We start from the raw sequence: 13,254 nt of genomic DNA on the forward strand, positions 1-13,254 counted from the left end.
TTCTTGTAAAATCTAGTGAATGCTTCATAGACTATCCCATAACAAAAATGTCAGTTGCTAGCAGTCTCAGCAGGGAATCCAAGAACTGAGCAGGGTAACGAAGACTGAACTTTCTTCTTACCAAGTCAGGGTTGAGGTAAATTGGCAGGGCAGCCTAAGAAAGCTTGCTGTACAGTTTTCCTTGTTCTGTGTTTAAACAGAAGATTTCAAATCTCCACTGTGGTTAATACAGCACCTTTCACTACCATTAAAGCCACTTTAAGAAATGAAATATCAACTGATTACATTATGCACACAGTTAACAGCCAGATACATCAGAATTGTAAAATAAGTGGCTACATTAAAAAAGATGTCTTACTTTCCCATCCAAACTGCATAGCTTTCAGGGAGCTTGGGGACAAAGACAATGGATTTTCCAGTATCAACATCAATTGCTCCATAGCAGTCTGGTTCAGTTACTCCAAAAGTCCAATGAAAATAAGATTCCTATATAAATAAATCAAATATCATTACTTTATTCCTCAATAGCCCCACCCCCAAAATACTAATACAATACACCAGCATACTAACAGTTAACTAATATTAACTCCTATTTCTCTGGGCTTGAATAAGAGCATTTTTTTGTTTTGTGCATCACAATGTTTGTAGATTTTGTGATAATTTAGATCGGATTTCATTTCACGGTGATACAAACCTTACTTTGAGGTACTGGCAAGGTCCAGGAACTAACAATTATTTCTTATATAGCATGTTATTGTATAAAATAGATTCTTCCTTAAGGCTTACAATCTCAAACAAGATAAAAGAATAGCAAGAAGAAACAGCCAGTCTGAGAAAGAAGAGGGTAAGACAAGAGAAAAGCCTATGGGCACATTGTGCCTGTGAGTCACAGCCCTAAATTGCAGCAGAGTGTGGACAAATTAGAGGGGAGAAGAGTGAGTTCCTTCAGAGAGGAAGAAGCTGCAATAAAAAAAATGGTACGAGATTATCAAGACCTGAAATCAAGGGATATTTTGCATTGGGAACAGAAAGGAATGGACAAAACTCAAAGTTGAAGCAGAGATAGAACAACAAAATTTGACAAGGGTGGGTTGGTGAGGCAGAGGCAAGAGAGATTGGAGAATAAGCCTCCATAGATTGTGTGTCATTCTCCCCTAGATACCAGACAGAATGTATTAAGCAGCCTGCTGTCATAGAAGATAAAATCTAATTTTTCCACCTCCTTTCTTCAAAATGTAAAAATTCAGTTCACAGAACTGAAGCAGTACTCTAGAATTCATTTTATAACTGGCAAAGCAGAAAACTGTCCACTGTAACAAGAAAACCCAACTAAGCTTGACTCTAGCTAAAAATCATTCAATTATCTTTATCATCTAATGACAATCGATGATATGTTCAACGTGAAAGTAACCAGTAACAAAACCCTGCTTGGGCCAACAAAGAAATACACAGGTACTTATGTATTAGTCAAGTTATAATTTATTAAGTTTAGGTCCAATGTGCAAGTTAAAATACATATCCATGCTCTTCCACAGCTTGGGTGTGTTCAGATCTGGCATTTAAACCCCACATTTATATTTGTTGGGGGAGAGGGGAAAAAAAAGTTAATACATTAGTGAAAGATTTTTAACGTGTGTTAGACCACTCATATTTAGCAAAATGCTGTACTACCCAGACAGGTAGAAGATTACGGCTTCTATAATCCAAGCCAGACAAAAACTAAGCAAGTCTGAGGCCTGGTCTACACTGTGGGGGGAATTGATCTAAGTTACGCAACTTCAGCAACGTGAATAATGTAGCTGAAGTCGATGTACTTAGATCTACTTACCGCGGTGTCTTCACTGCGGTAAGTTGACGGCTGACGCTCCCCCCGTCGACTCCACCTGCGCCTCTCACTCCGGTGGAGTACCGGAGTCCACGGGAGAGCGCTCGGTGGTCCATTTATTGCGTCTTCACTAGACGTGATTAAATCGACCCCTGCTGGATCAATTGCTCCAGAGGTAAGTGTAGACATGCCCTTAGGATAAAGGCTCACTTTCTACGTGTACTGTTATTATCAAATATTTATAATGCACTAATGCCTAGAGGTCTCAACCAGGTTGGGGCCCCATTGACCTAGGCAACATGAAAACATATAGTAAATAAGCAATTAAAAAAAAGAGCAACCCCAAGCCAAAGAAGTATTGTTGTTACAATGGTTAATCTAGGGTTTGAAGTAGTCAGTAACAGTGAAAGCAATGCCTTTTAAACAGGGTGGAATGTACTAGGCCCTGATTTTTAAACATATTTAGGCATTTCTGCACTCAGCCTAAATCAGTGTGTACACAACTACAGGATAACAGGGTTATAAAATAAATAAGTACTACACTACTACTACAATTAAGCACTGGAATAGGCTTCCTACAGAGGTTGTGGAATCCCCATCATTGAAGGTTTTTAAGAAGGTTGAACAAACACCTGTCAGGGAGGTCTAGGTTCACTTGGGCCTGCCTCAGAACAAGGGTCTGGACTTGAGGGCCTCTCAAGGTCCCTTCCAGCCCCACATTTATGAAATTCAATGAAATCTCATTTTCAAAAGTGATTTAGGCACTTAGTCTAAATCCCATCAACTGTCAATGAGATTTTGGCTCTTAGATGCCTGCATTCCTTTTGAAAATGAGATTTAGAATCCTAAATCAGTTAGGCATTGCAATGCTGAGGACAGCAACACCTCAATACATTTAAACATCTGGCCCCTAGTCTAAAATAAAGGGAGGAAAAAACTAAAAGAGAGAGAGAGAGAGAGAGAGACGCAAGCTTAGAAAAGTAATTCAAGAGTTTGTTTCTGTATAATGAACTTAAATCTTACCTGACGAAAGACAATGCCAGTATCAGTGCAGTATCTTTGGGCTTCCTCGCCACCCTGCATCAAAACAATAGCATTCTTCTGGATGTCTTTATTCTCTCTTAATCGATCACACAGACGTTTTCTATTCAAAGCAAAGAGTGCTGCTGGCACCTTCAGCGTCTCATTTCCCAACCAAAAAGATGGTCTAGAAAGGATTTAAAAAAAAAGATAACTGTATTGCAAAATAATATACTGGTTAATATCATTGAGAGACACAGGGTTTATTTGAAGTCTAACAGAGAAGGAAGTCAAACCTGAAAAAAGTCATTTGTCCATCACAACTGGACTAGGTTTTAGGATTGTAGAGAGAGAGAACCCTGTAGTTACAGTGCATGGTATTGCTTACAGGGAATATGAAATATCAAAACTTAAGTCATACAAGTAGTAAATGATAAATACGTGCTAAAAATAAATATTGCTGGCTACAGTTATAGTCTGTAAAGTGACACAGAAGTTAGCTTCCTTTAAAGAAAACAGAAGTGATTTTATTTGGGGTGAGGGGAGACATGCAATAAATTACAACAATGTTAGTCTGCCGAAATATTTGAAATAAGAGCAAACACGGGAGAGAGAAAAATACGAGTTGTTGAGAACAATAGAACTGAAAGGTTACATTCAGAATGGGACAATTTCTTTAACAAATATTACCCAGCATCTGAGAAAACCTACAGAAGCTGAAGGAAGGACTGCCTAGAAAAGATGGCGGTTGAAATGGAACACAGAATGACAACATTTTTTATACTCCCTTACTATTCGTATGTATATATGGGATTTCAAAGACCAGCTATAGTTTTCGTACAGATGGACAACAGGAACGTAACCTACTGTTACACATTACTGTGTGCTTCTTCATAACTGGGTGAGACCATATAGCAAATTGCAGTGCAAAAGCAAAGCCTAGACAGTCTTTTAGAAACTTTCTTCAATGGTTCAATTTGTTTGAGTAAAATTTAGGATAGAGATACACTTCTTTAAAAAACAACAACAACAACAACAACAAAATATCCTAGCCAAAGGGTAGCTTTACAGAAAATGGATTTATCCATGTTTAGATAAGTTCTTTTAGCTACATCTTTGGCCCATGTGAAGATAAATGAGTTTGTTTTTATATAATCATTCATTATTTTGCCCTGAATCTTAAAGGAGCTGCTATTGTCTATGGCTGAGTGAAAGGAGAAGAGACAGACACTAGTTAAATAACTCAGGTTTTTTAAATTCCATAAAAGGAAAAAAGTCTAAAATGGTAGTTCTCTATTTTATATTTACAACAGGGGAAAGGTGATCTGGAGCTTCAAAACTGCAGTATTAATAAAAAACCAGGATTAAAGTTCAATTAGTTCAATATTGTTCAACCTCTTTCCAGACACTTATTGCACGTATTCTTCTCAGCAGTTGGAGGATCATTTTCTACATTTACAATATTTCTGAGACACAGTGCTGAATTCAGCCACATTGTTACTATGCTACACTGTTGCTAAGATGAAAAATATTAACCCACATTAACCTGAGCGTATTAGAGCAATGCACCTTCACGTATTAATTATTATATGGCTTTCATGGAAAATTACACATCTGAAAGGTAACCTTTGATTTATAACTGTGTAGAGCAAACTTTATAATCAGAAATCTAACCCACATTTTCTAACTGCAGATACAGCATAAAGAAGCTAATAAAATGTTTTATGTTTTATTTTTTATAACACTGATGACAGTGTAAATTTTAAAAGGTGAAAGATAGAATACAAATATACACTAATCCAGCTTTAAGACTATATTATATAGGAATTTAGCTGATGATGCATAAAGCTCAAATCTGATTATTTTTATTACCTTCTCCCACAACCCCAGCAACATGCTACTTGATAATTACAGGGACCTATGAGTCACTAGCTATGCAGAAGCACAGAATAAGCTTTCATTGGGGGCTAACTCCAGCCATAGGAATGATAAAGCAAATCCATTCAACCTTAGCAATAAATATTCTTAATCTTCAAATAATGCAGTAAAAGTTAATTAGAACTAAGGCCAGTTTCTCATGTGTGGTGTGGCTGCGTGTATTGCACTGCATTGTTTTATAAGGGGGCTATAAAACCTGTCTATACAGCCCACACAAGATCACTGAGCACAATATTAAGACCAGGTCTATACTACCACTTATTTAGGCACAACTTATGTCACTCAGGGGTGTGAATAAGCCACCCCCTGAGCAACATAAAGTTACATCAACCCAAGCTCCGGTGTGGACAGCATTATGTAGGTAGGAGAGCTTCTCCCGCCAACATTGCGGAGGTGGATTTATTATGCCAATGGGAAAGCTCTCTTCCCGAGGGCATAGAACATCTTCACCAGACATGCTGAGGTGGTGCAGCTGTGCTGATGTAGTGCTTCTAGTGTAGACTGGTGCTACAGGAGTGATCCTAGGAGACATAAAGCCAATGCAGGGTCTCTTAAGTCACACGTTCTCCCTATTGCCAGCACTATATGAATAGAAGGTGCGATTAGCACAAAGGGGACAGTCAGATGCCACACTACTTTTTCAGATTCTCCTGGCGATTATTGTGTGATGTGAGGATAGCCTCTATACACAGCACAAGAAGAAAGGCAGATGTTCTGGCACAACTCGGCCTACACTTTCAACTGAAGAAAAGTCATCTTCACTGTAAACTGAGACAAGTTACAAGGTTATATGGTGCATCTGATTTTAAAAAAAAAAAAAACCACGAATCTCCCTCATCTACACAACCTTGGGTACTCCTGATATGAGGCTGCTATGATCAGATTTTAATCTCCATTAAGTTTATTATAAACTTTCTTTTATTGCATACAAAACCTGTGACTACTAGAACAAACTCAAGGAGCGATTACTATTACTCCTGGGGGGATTCTGTGCCACTGCACATGGGTAGAATTTATGTCTCCCATATATCTCTTTGCTTCCCCATAGAAAAATGACTTTCTGAGGGGGATGCTGCCAAGGTCAGCTGGCAGAGAGGTAAATCACTGTGGAGCAGGGGATGGGACTGGGGAAGACCTGGCTGGTGGCTCCTGCCCTGAGCAGGGCTCAGCTGCTAGTCCCGGCTGGGCATAGGGTGACGAGACAGCAAGTGTGAAAAATTGGGACAAGGGGTGGGGGTAATAGGAGCCTATATAAGAAAAAGCTCCAAATATCGGGACTGTCCCTATAAAAATCGGGACATCTGATCACCCTAGCTGGGAAGGACAGGACTTCCTCTTCCCTGCATGGCATCCCGGGCCATTTCAAACCCACCCCCCGATTTCTTCCCTCGCTGTAAGAAGCTCTGCAAACTCACATCCCCACCCCCTGCACTTTCTAAACCCATCGCTCCTCAGCTGCAGGGGGAGGGATCACTGTACAGGAGCTGCTCCCACATCCGCCCAACCCCCATTCATCCAGACCCCCTCATACCCAGACCCTCCTGCCAAGCCTCACCCCCTCCCCGCACTCCATCGAGCCCCAACCATCTACACCCGGATCCCCACCCCACTGAGCCCCACTCCCCCAGCTTCTGGATCCCACAACTGCACCCCCCACACACAGACCCCCCTTCTGAGCTCAATCTTCCCCACACACAGATACACACCCCCACTGAGCCCCAACCATCTTCAGCTGGACCCCCCTGCAGAGTCCCATTACTATTGCACACAGAACCCTCCAACAAGCCCCTGTGCATCCGGATCCCCCCCACACCCAGATCCCCCACTGAGCCACCCACACAGAACCCTCTCAACCCACACCTGGATCCCCCCCACACTTAGATCCTGCCTTGCTGAGCCTGTCTGCCAACACCTGGTGCCCCTGGCCTTGGGGTGTTTCTGGGGCAGGCCCGGTCCTTGCGCTGTGTCAGGGTTGGGTACAGCCTCACTGCTAAATCCATGTCCCGGTGGGGGAAAGCTACATAGTGATCGCCCACCTCTGCGCAGTCAATAGCCTCTGCTCTCCACTGCCATGCTGGAGTCTTCATATTTATTTGACAAATAAAATTCTCATAACTTTATAATATTGTGTACAGGATTTTTAATTTTTGGCACATATTTTTTTATTTTTTGGTGCAGAATGCCCTCAGGAGTATCAGTCTACATACAACTACACTTGCTAACTTCATTCCGAGCCATTTTACAAAGGATCTTTTACTAGCAGTTTAATATATTGTCTGAAACATGAATTAAAATAAGGATGAAAATGAATTCATCTGAGAGCATTTTTACAGACATACAGGCAAAGTTCTACCCTCAGTTGCATCTAAAAAATGTCATGAATACACTCCACTGAAGTCAATGTGACTGCATGGATATAACTGGCAGCATAATTTGGCACAAAACTGTGGTTTCAAAAAAAAATATTATCATGTTGGACTTTACTTTATGGCTTCTAAACAGAAGATTAGCGGAAAGTGCTGGACCCCCACAGCAAGGTTTGTAGGACACAGCAGGGTTTGGTTGAACGTTTTTGCAAAGCTCTATTTAGCTCCTCAGATTCTTTGCTGAACATTTTATAGAGTCCACAGCATGAATTCATACAACCTTGCTAGGGAAGATATCAAATGTCCAGACTGAAAATTATATGGAGTACAAAGTTAGGGGTTTGAGTGCTTTATTTAAAATAAAACAAAAACAAAAACAAAAAACAGCTTACGTTCTCTGCTATCTTTGTTCACTCACTCTTCCCTCCCAAATCCTGTTTTTCCTTTTCTGACCTTTTCTTACTACAAGGATGGCTAACTTATTTAAAGCTAGGCTGACTGACTATAAAGGGAGCAGAATCCATGAGAGTTTTCCCAATAGAAGCAGGATCAGCCTCTGTGCATTCACGTCTCCTATTAACTTCTTTCCATCCTTCATTTTAATCATTTCCCTCTCAGGCTAGTAACTGCACAGAAACTCGGTTGTTACAACACTACTAAGAATGTAGCATGCATTATCCTTTAGTCAGTTTCCTTTTGCACACTGTGACACTGGAAATGCAACTTGTATAGTATTTAGGAATGCAACACTAATCAAACCTTTCTTCAAATGCAGAATATAAAAGTCCAACAACTATCAGCTGCATTGCCAACTGAAAGGTGCATGACAGGCTGCAAAACTACTGACTTAGTCCTCTTTGCATATCTACAGCAGCAGCTCAGAAACCAAAGATGTTTCTTTAAAAGCTGTTATTGTGATTACACGTCAGGTATGTTATAATTACTGTTTGTGTTTCTTACCCTTGTACTTTAAGCAAATATAAGATGCAGAATGAGGAAAGTTAGTTATATGAATAAAATTAGGCTCCAATCCTGCACATTTACACTTATCAGTATTTCATTAAAGTCAATGGGACATGTGGGTGTGTGTAGAACTGGGGCCCTATTTGCTACCTGACAATACTACTAGAAAACATACACAGTACTAATATCTTTCTAGAGCAGGGGTTGGCAACCTTTCAGAAGTGCTGTGCCGAGTCTTCATTTATTTACTCTAATTTAAGGTTTCGCATGCCAGTAATACATTTAACAGTTTTTAGAAGGTCTCTTTCTATAATAATATAATATATATTAGTTATATATAATATATAACTAAACTATTATTGTATGTAAAGTAAATAAGGTTTTTAAAATGTTTAAGAAGCTTCATTTAAAATTAAATTAAAATGCAGAGCCTCCTGGACCGGTGGCCAGGACCCAGGCAGTGAGAGTGCCACTGAAAATCAGTTCATGTGCCGCCTTCAGCACGCGTGCCATAGGTTGCCTACCCCTGTTCTAGAGAGATCTGCAAAAATTCAATTAACAACCCTGCAAAAGAGATTACTATTCCACCCAGTTCATGACAGAGACATGTGATCAAAAGGTGATTAGAATAATAGCTGTTTACTTTAATCTGTACTTTTATTAAACTAAAAGTAAAACATAGCTAGGAACAGTAAGCCACATCGTTTTTTAAAATGTCACTTTCTTTCATCTCAGGCATTCAAACTTATGTGAAAAGTTTATGTATTTCAGACAGGTTACATTTTACTACTATACCTTACCACGAGTCACATCTAGTGGGGGGAGAAGGGACTTTGTAGGGAACTATGGTATAGTGATTAACACACATTCAGAGCCTGGACGCCGATATATTTCTAGTTCTTCCACTGTCTCCCATTGAGACCATTTACTTCCCCGTGCCTCAGTTTACTCATCTGTAAAATCTGTAATACCGCCTCTGGTAGTGTAGACTAAGACTTCATTAACCTTGCCAGCAAGCAGCAACTATGTTGAAAGCTTCTTTCACTAATAAAGAGCACCTTTTTAAAAAGCTATATTTAAAGGGACAATATTAACTTGTATTCTAGTCAACATTTTTAACGTTAATCCTCTGTGCAGTATATTTTGCGACTATACAGTGGAAACCATAAAAGCAACTTCATCCATGCACAATGTGCTGTCAAATACAAACCAAAAAAATCTAAAAGAATATTTTCCTCACCGCTAATCTTTTAATTGCTGTAATCCTAAATGTTGCTTGTAATTATAGTAGTCAAAAACATCATCAATTTTAAATTAATGTCCTTTTAATCTTCCTGCCTGCAACCTATTCTCTTTCGCGCAAGTTGGGAGTCTGCCACTGACTTCAATAGAAACATGTGAGAGCCTTTAAAAAAGGAACACTCCCCACACATGTCCAGCCCCCCCACACCCCATGCCCTGACTTTTGCACTCCCCACATCCCCACCCCCCTGAGCACCAAATGGGAGCTCCTGCACCTCTCCCCCACATTCCCACTTGCACCCCTTGCACCAAATGGGAGCTGCCCAGGTAAGCGCTCCACACCCAAACCTCCTGCCCCAACCCTGAGCCCCCTCCCTCATTCTAGCTCCTGGCCAGGACCTGCACCCCAACCTCCAGCCTGCTTCTTCACCCCCAGCCCTGTGCTCAATGCACCCCCACCCTCAGCTCAGTGCAGAGAGAGAGAGAGGAAGAGAATGGGCCAGAACCAGGGAGAAGGTAGGTGCCCAATCCATGTGGGCAGGGCTGGGACCCCAGGCTGGCAGCGGGCTGAGTGGGGCCAGCAGCCAGGACCCTGACTGGCAGGAGCCAGCAGACGGAACCCCAGACCGGCAGTAGGTCTGGGGTGCCGGCCCCACTCAGCCCGCCGCCAGTGTGGGGTTCTGGCTGCTGGCCCCGCTCAGCCCGCCGCCGGTGTGGGGTTCTGGCTGCCGGGGCCTTGCCAGCTGGGGTCCCAGCCGCTGGCCCCACTCAGCCCGCTGCCAACCTTGGGTTCCGGCCGCAGGCCCCGGTCAGCCCGCTGCCGGCCTAGGTGAACGGAACCCCAGGCCGGGAGCAGGCTGAGTAGGCCAGTGGCTTAAGATCAGCATTTTAATTAATTTTAAATGAAGCTTCTTAAACATTTTGAAAACCTTGTTTACTTTACCTACAACAGTAGTTTAGTTATATTATATATAGACTTATGGAGAGAAACCTAAAAACATTAAAATGTATTACCAGCACGCAAAACCTTAAATTAAAGTGAATAAATGAAGACTCGGCACACCACTTCTGAAAGGTTGCTGACTCCTGGTCTAGAATTGCCACCCTTACTTCTGCACAGCTGCTGACAGGGCACTGCCATCAGAGCTGGGCACCCAGCCAACAGCCACTGCTCTCTGGCTGCGCAGCTCTGAAAGCAGCAAAGCAGCAAGGGTGGCAATACTGCAACCCCCCTATAACTTGCAACCCCTCTGCAACTTCCTTTTGGGTAAGGATCCCCAATTTGAGAAATTTTGGTCCTTCCCATGAAATCTATATAGTACAGGCTAAAAGCAAACAAAAGACCAGATTTCACCAGTCCGTAACTCATTTTTCCTGGCTGTGAATTTGGTAGGGTCCTAAGTATAACTATAGATGCATCAACCTGGGGGTCACTTAGAAAATTCAATGCTATTACTATGCCACATAGCAGAGAAAACCAGAATTTCATTGTGACAGCAATAGTAGAATTCAGACCCACACTACTCCAAGCACAAGACTTCAACAATTGAGTTACAGGAGAAACTCCTTTATCTGACAGCAGTACAGGGCCTATGACACACGGCTGAGCGGCTCTCAATCTCGCAGAAAAAGGGATGCTACATACACTAGCTGCCCACAGCACCACTGGAGTGAAGCCACCAGGGCAGAAGTCCACCCCCAATACAACACGGCAGAGGGGAGTTTTGAGCAGGGACACAGGAGCTCTTACAAGCTACGCCACAGGCACTTTTCGTGTCTGTCCATGGCCAATAGCACAGGGACTCTCCTGAAACACCTGGCTCAGACTAGCAGGAGGCTGTAACTCAGCTAGGTGGGTCAGTCTGCAAAGGGGCTAGGAGAGGACCCGGCCTTGCCTTCCCGGGAGGGGCAGATCCGCCCCGCCTCGCCTCCCTGCCGGGGCCAGAGCTGGCTCAGGGGATCCCGCCCGGGCAGCGGCCAGGGGCTGGGCACCGGCTGCCAGAGAACCGCCGCTTACCCCGCAGCCGCAGCCATGTTGCCTCGCCGGACTTCGCCTGTCATGTGATCCGCTGCCTCGTCAGCTGACGGGGCGGCGAGGAACTGGCGGGCGGCGGCTCCCGGGCTCGCGAGCATGGGGTGCCCCCGCCGCTGACAGGACCGTGCGTGGGGGGCCGCTGCAGGAATTGCTCCCTCCCTCGCTCGCAGACAGCCCGGCTCCGGCTTGACGCAGGGGGGGGGGCGAGCTCTGGGCGCGCCGCTGGGACCGTTACAGCCGCGCTGCCCCGCTCGCGTGACTGGGAACGGGCGGAGCGCGAGCGCCGGGCCGCAGCCGCCTGGGAACGTGGGCTGGGAAAAGGGCAGCGTCCCTGGGGCAGGTGCGCTTGGAGCCCTGCCTGCTGCGCGCGAGCGGGGACCCGCCAAGGCAGCGGCTGGGAGACAGAGGCTCCTTTGCAAGCCGTGCCGTGGCCGTGCACTGAACCTCGCCCTCAGAGCAACGCCCAGAAATCACCCTCGGCCCAGAAATCACGGGGCAGCCCTTTGCCCTAAGCCTCAGATTGTCTCACTCCTCTAGTTCCTGGGGGCCAGCCCTTCCGCAGGCCCAGCCTGCTATCCCGTACAACCCCCCTGCCCTGAGCCCACCCTGCTCGGCTCTTACAAATCCCAGAGGCCTGGCTCACATGATTTCAGAGAGAATCCCAGGCACAGGTAAAAGATGGGACTTGAACCTCTTAAAGGCCCAGCTCATCCTAATACAGGAGGAGTAGAATTCATCTGTGCAAATGAGTATACATTTGTGAATACTTCCCTGGTCAAGAGATTGCCTAATAAGCTGGCCTCTTGTGTCAGTTTCATTGTACAAGAAATAGACCAGTTGAAACAATTAGTTTTCTCTATGCCAAAAGCAACAGACTAGAAATCTACCTTTGACATGAATTGCTTTCATTTATAGCACAGAGGTCACTGAAATAAGTGGCTATTCAAAAATTCCATAAGAATGCACTATAGAGGTATAATCCCTTTAACATTAAGAGACCCTTTTATTCTGTATCTTGTGAAACTGAGAACTTGTTTACCCATAATCTTTAAAGGCTTGATCCAATGTCCATCAATGTCAATGCTAATGGTTTCACTGGCTTCAGTGGGAAATGGATCCAAGCCCTAAATCTGGTCTTTTGATGAGACACCTCTCAGACTACTTCAGAACTTGAATTGACTTTTCCTTGCGCACAAATAATAAGCTACCTGTAGAAACTAAGTATTATTGTGCTAGGGGTCAGATAACTATCTGTAATATAGCAGCAATGGAAAAGTCCCAGAGGCATGAACTACAGTTTAAAGCGTGACAGACCTCTTGCGTGACTTGAATAAATTCTTTAGATTAGATGCCGCTCTAAAATAGTGACATATACTGTCAGGCGCAGGCAATTGTTTATGTACACCACTGTCCTTTACTGGATGGAAGCAGAACTGCTCAATTGTGAGTCATAGGCTTTATACTGATACCCTGATAAATGGGGTGGTAACTACCTGTGCTTTTAAAACAAGTTCTGTCATCACTGTCCCCAGAAAATTTAGTGGTCGTGGTTTGCAACACAGTATCCTTCACAATGACTGACTGTAAGTGGATTTGTTATAGCCTAGTAGTGCAGGGAAAAGTTAAATTTCCTTCTATTCACCTTAACTCTACAGTGGCTTGAAGCTGCTCAGCTTTAAATTTTTAAAAAATCTGCACAAAACTGGATTTAATGCTCCTTTTAGAAGAAGGTAAATTCACTGCCCCAATTTAATTTCTTCCCACCTCTTCTGATAAACACGTAAAAAATAAACTAAACTGAAAACTCTACTTGTTCATTAATATTAAGAGAGAGAAATGAAAATAATGGCCAATATAAAGGTAAT

General features: G+C 43.3%; 1 protein-coding gene across 2 annotated transcripts in view; it reads right to left on the reverse strand.

The window, feature by feature from the left end:
• Positions 1 to 11,587, reverse strand: part of PEPD (peptidase D) — a 227,212-nt gene extending 215,625 nt beyond the window's left edge. Inside the window, exons 1-3 of one of the 2 annotated variants that reach the window (XM_044987795.1) lie at positions 11,379 to 11,587; positions 2,849 to 3,033; positions 359 to 486 (exon numbers count right to left, since the gene is read on the reverse strand). In XM_044987795.1, coding sequence (XP_044843730.1) covers positions 359 to 486; positions 2,849 to 3,033; positions 11,379 to 11,487 — 422 coding nt within the window. In that variant the 5' untranslated portion in view covers positions 11,488 to 11,587. Of the gene's footprint in view, positions 1 to 358; positions 487 to 2,848; positions 3,034 to 11,371 lie in introns of both variants that reach the window. The other variant, XM_044987794.1, reaches the window with a different exon arrangement.
• Between the last annotated feature and the right edge of the window lie 1,667 nt (positions 11,588 to 13,254).

This window comes from Mauremys mutica, chromosome 14 (genome assembly GCF_020497125.1).
Source record: "Mauremys mutica isolate MM-2020 ecotype Southern chromosome 14, ASM2049712v1, whole genome shotgun sequence".
Lineage (NCBI taxonomy): Eukaryota > Metazoa > Chordata > Testudines > Geoemydidae > Mauremys > Mauremys mutica.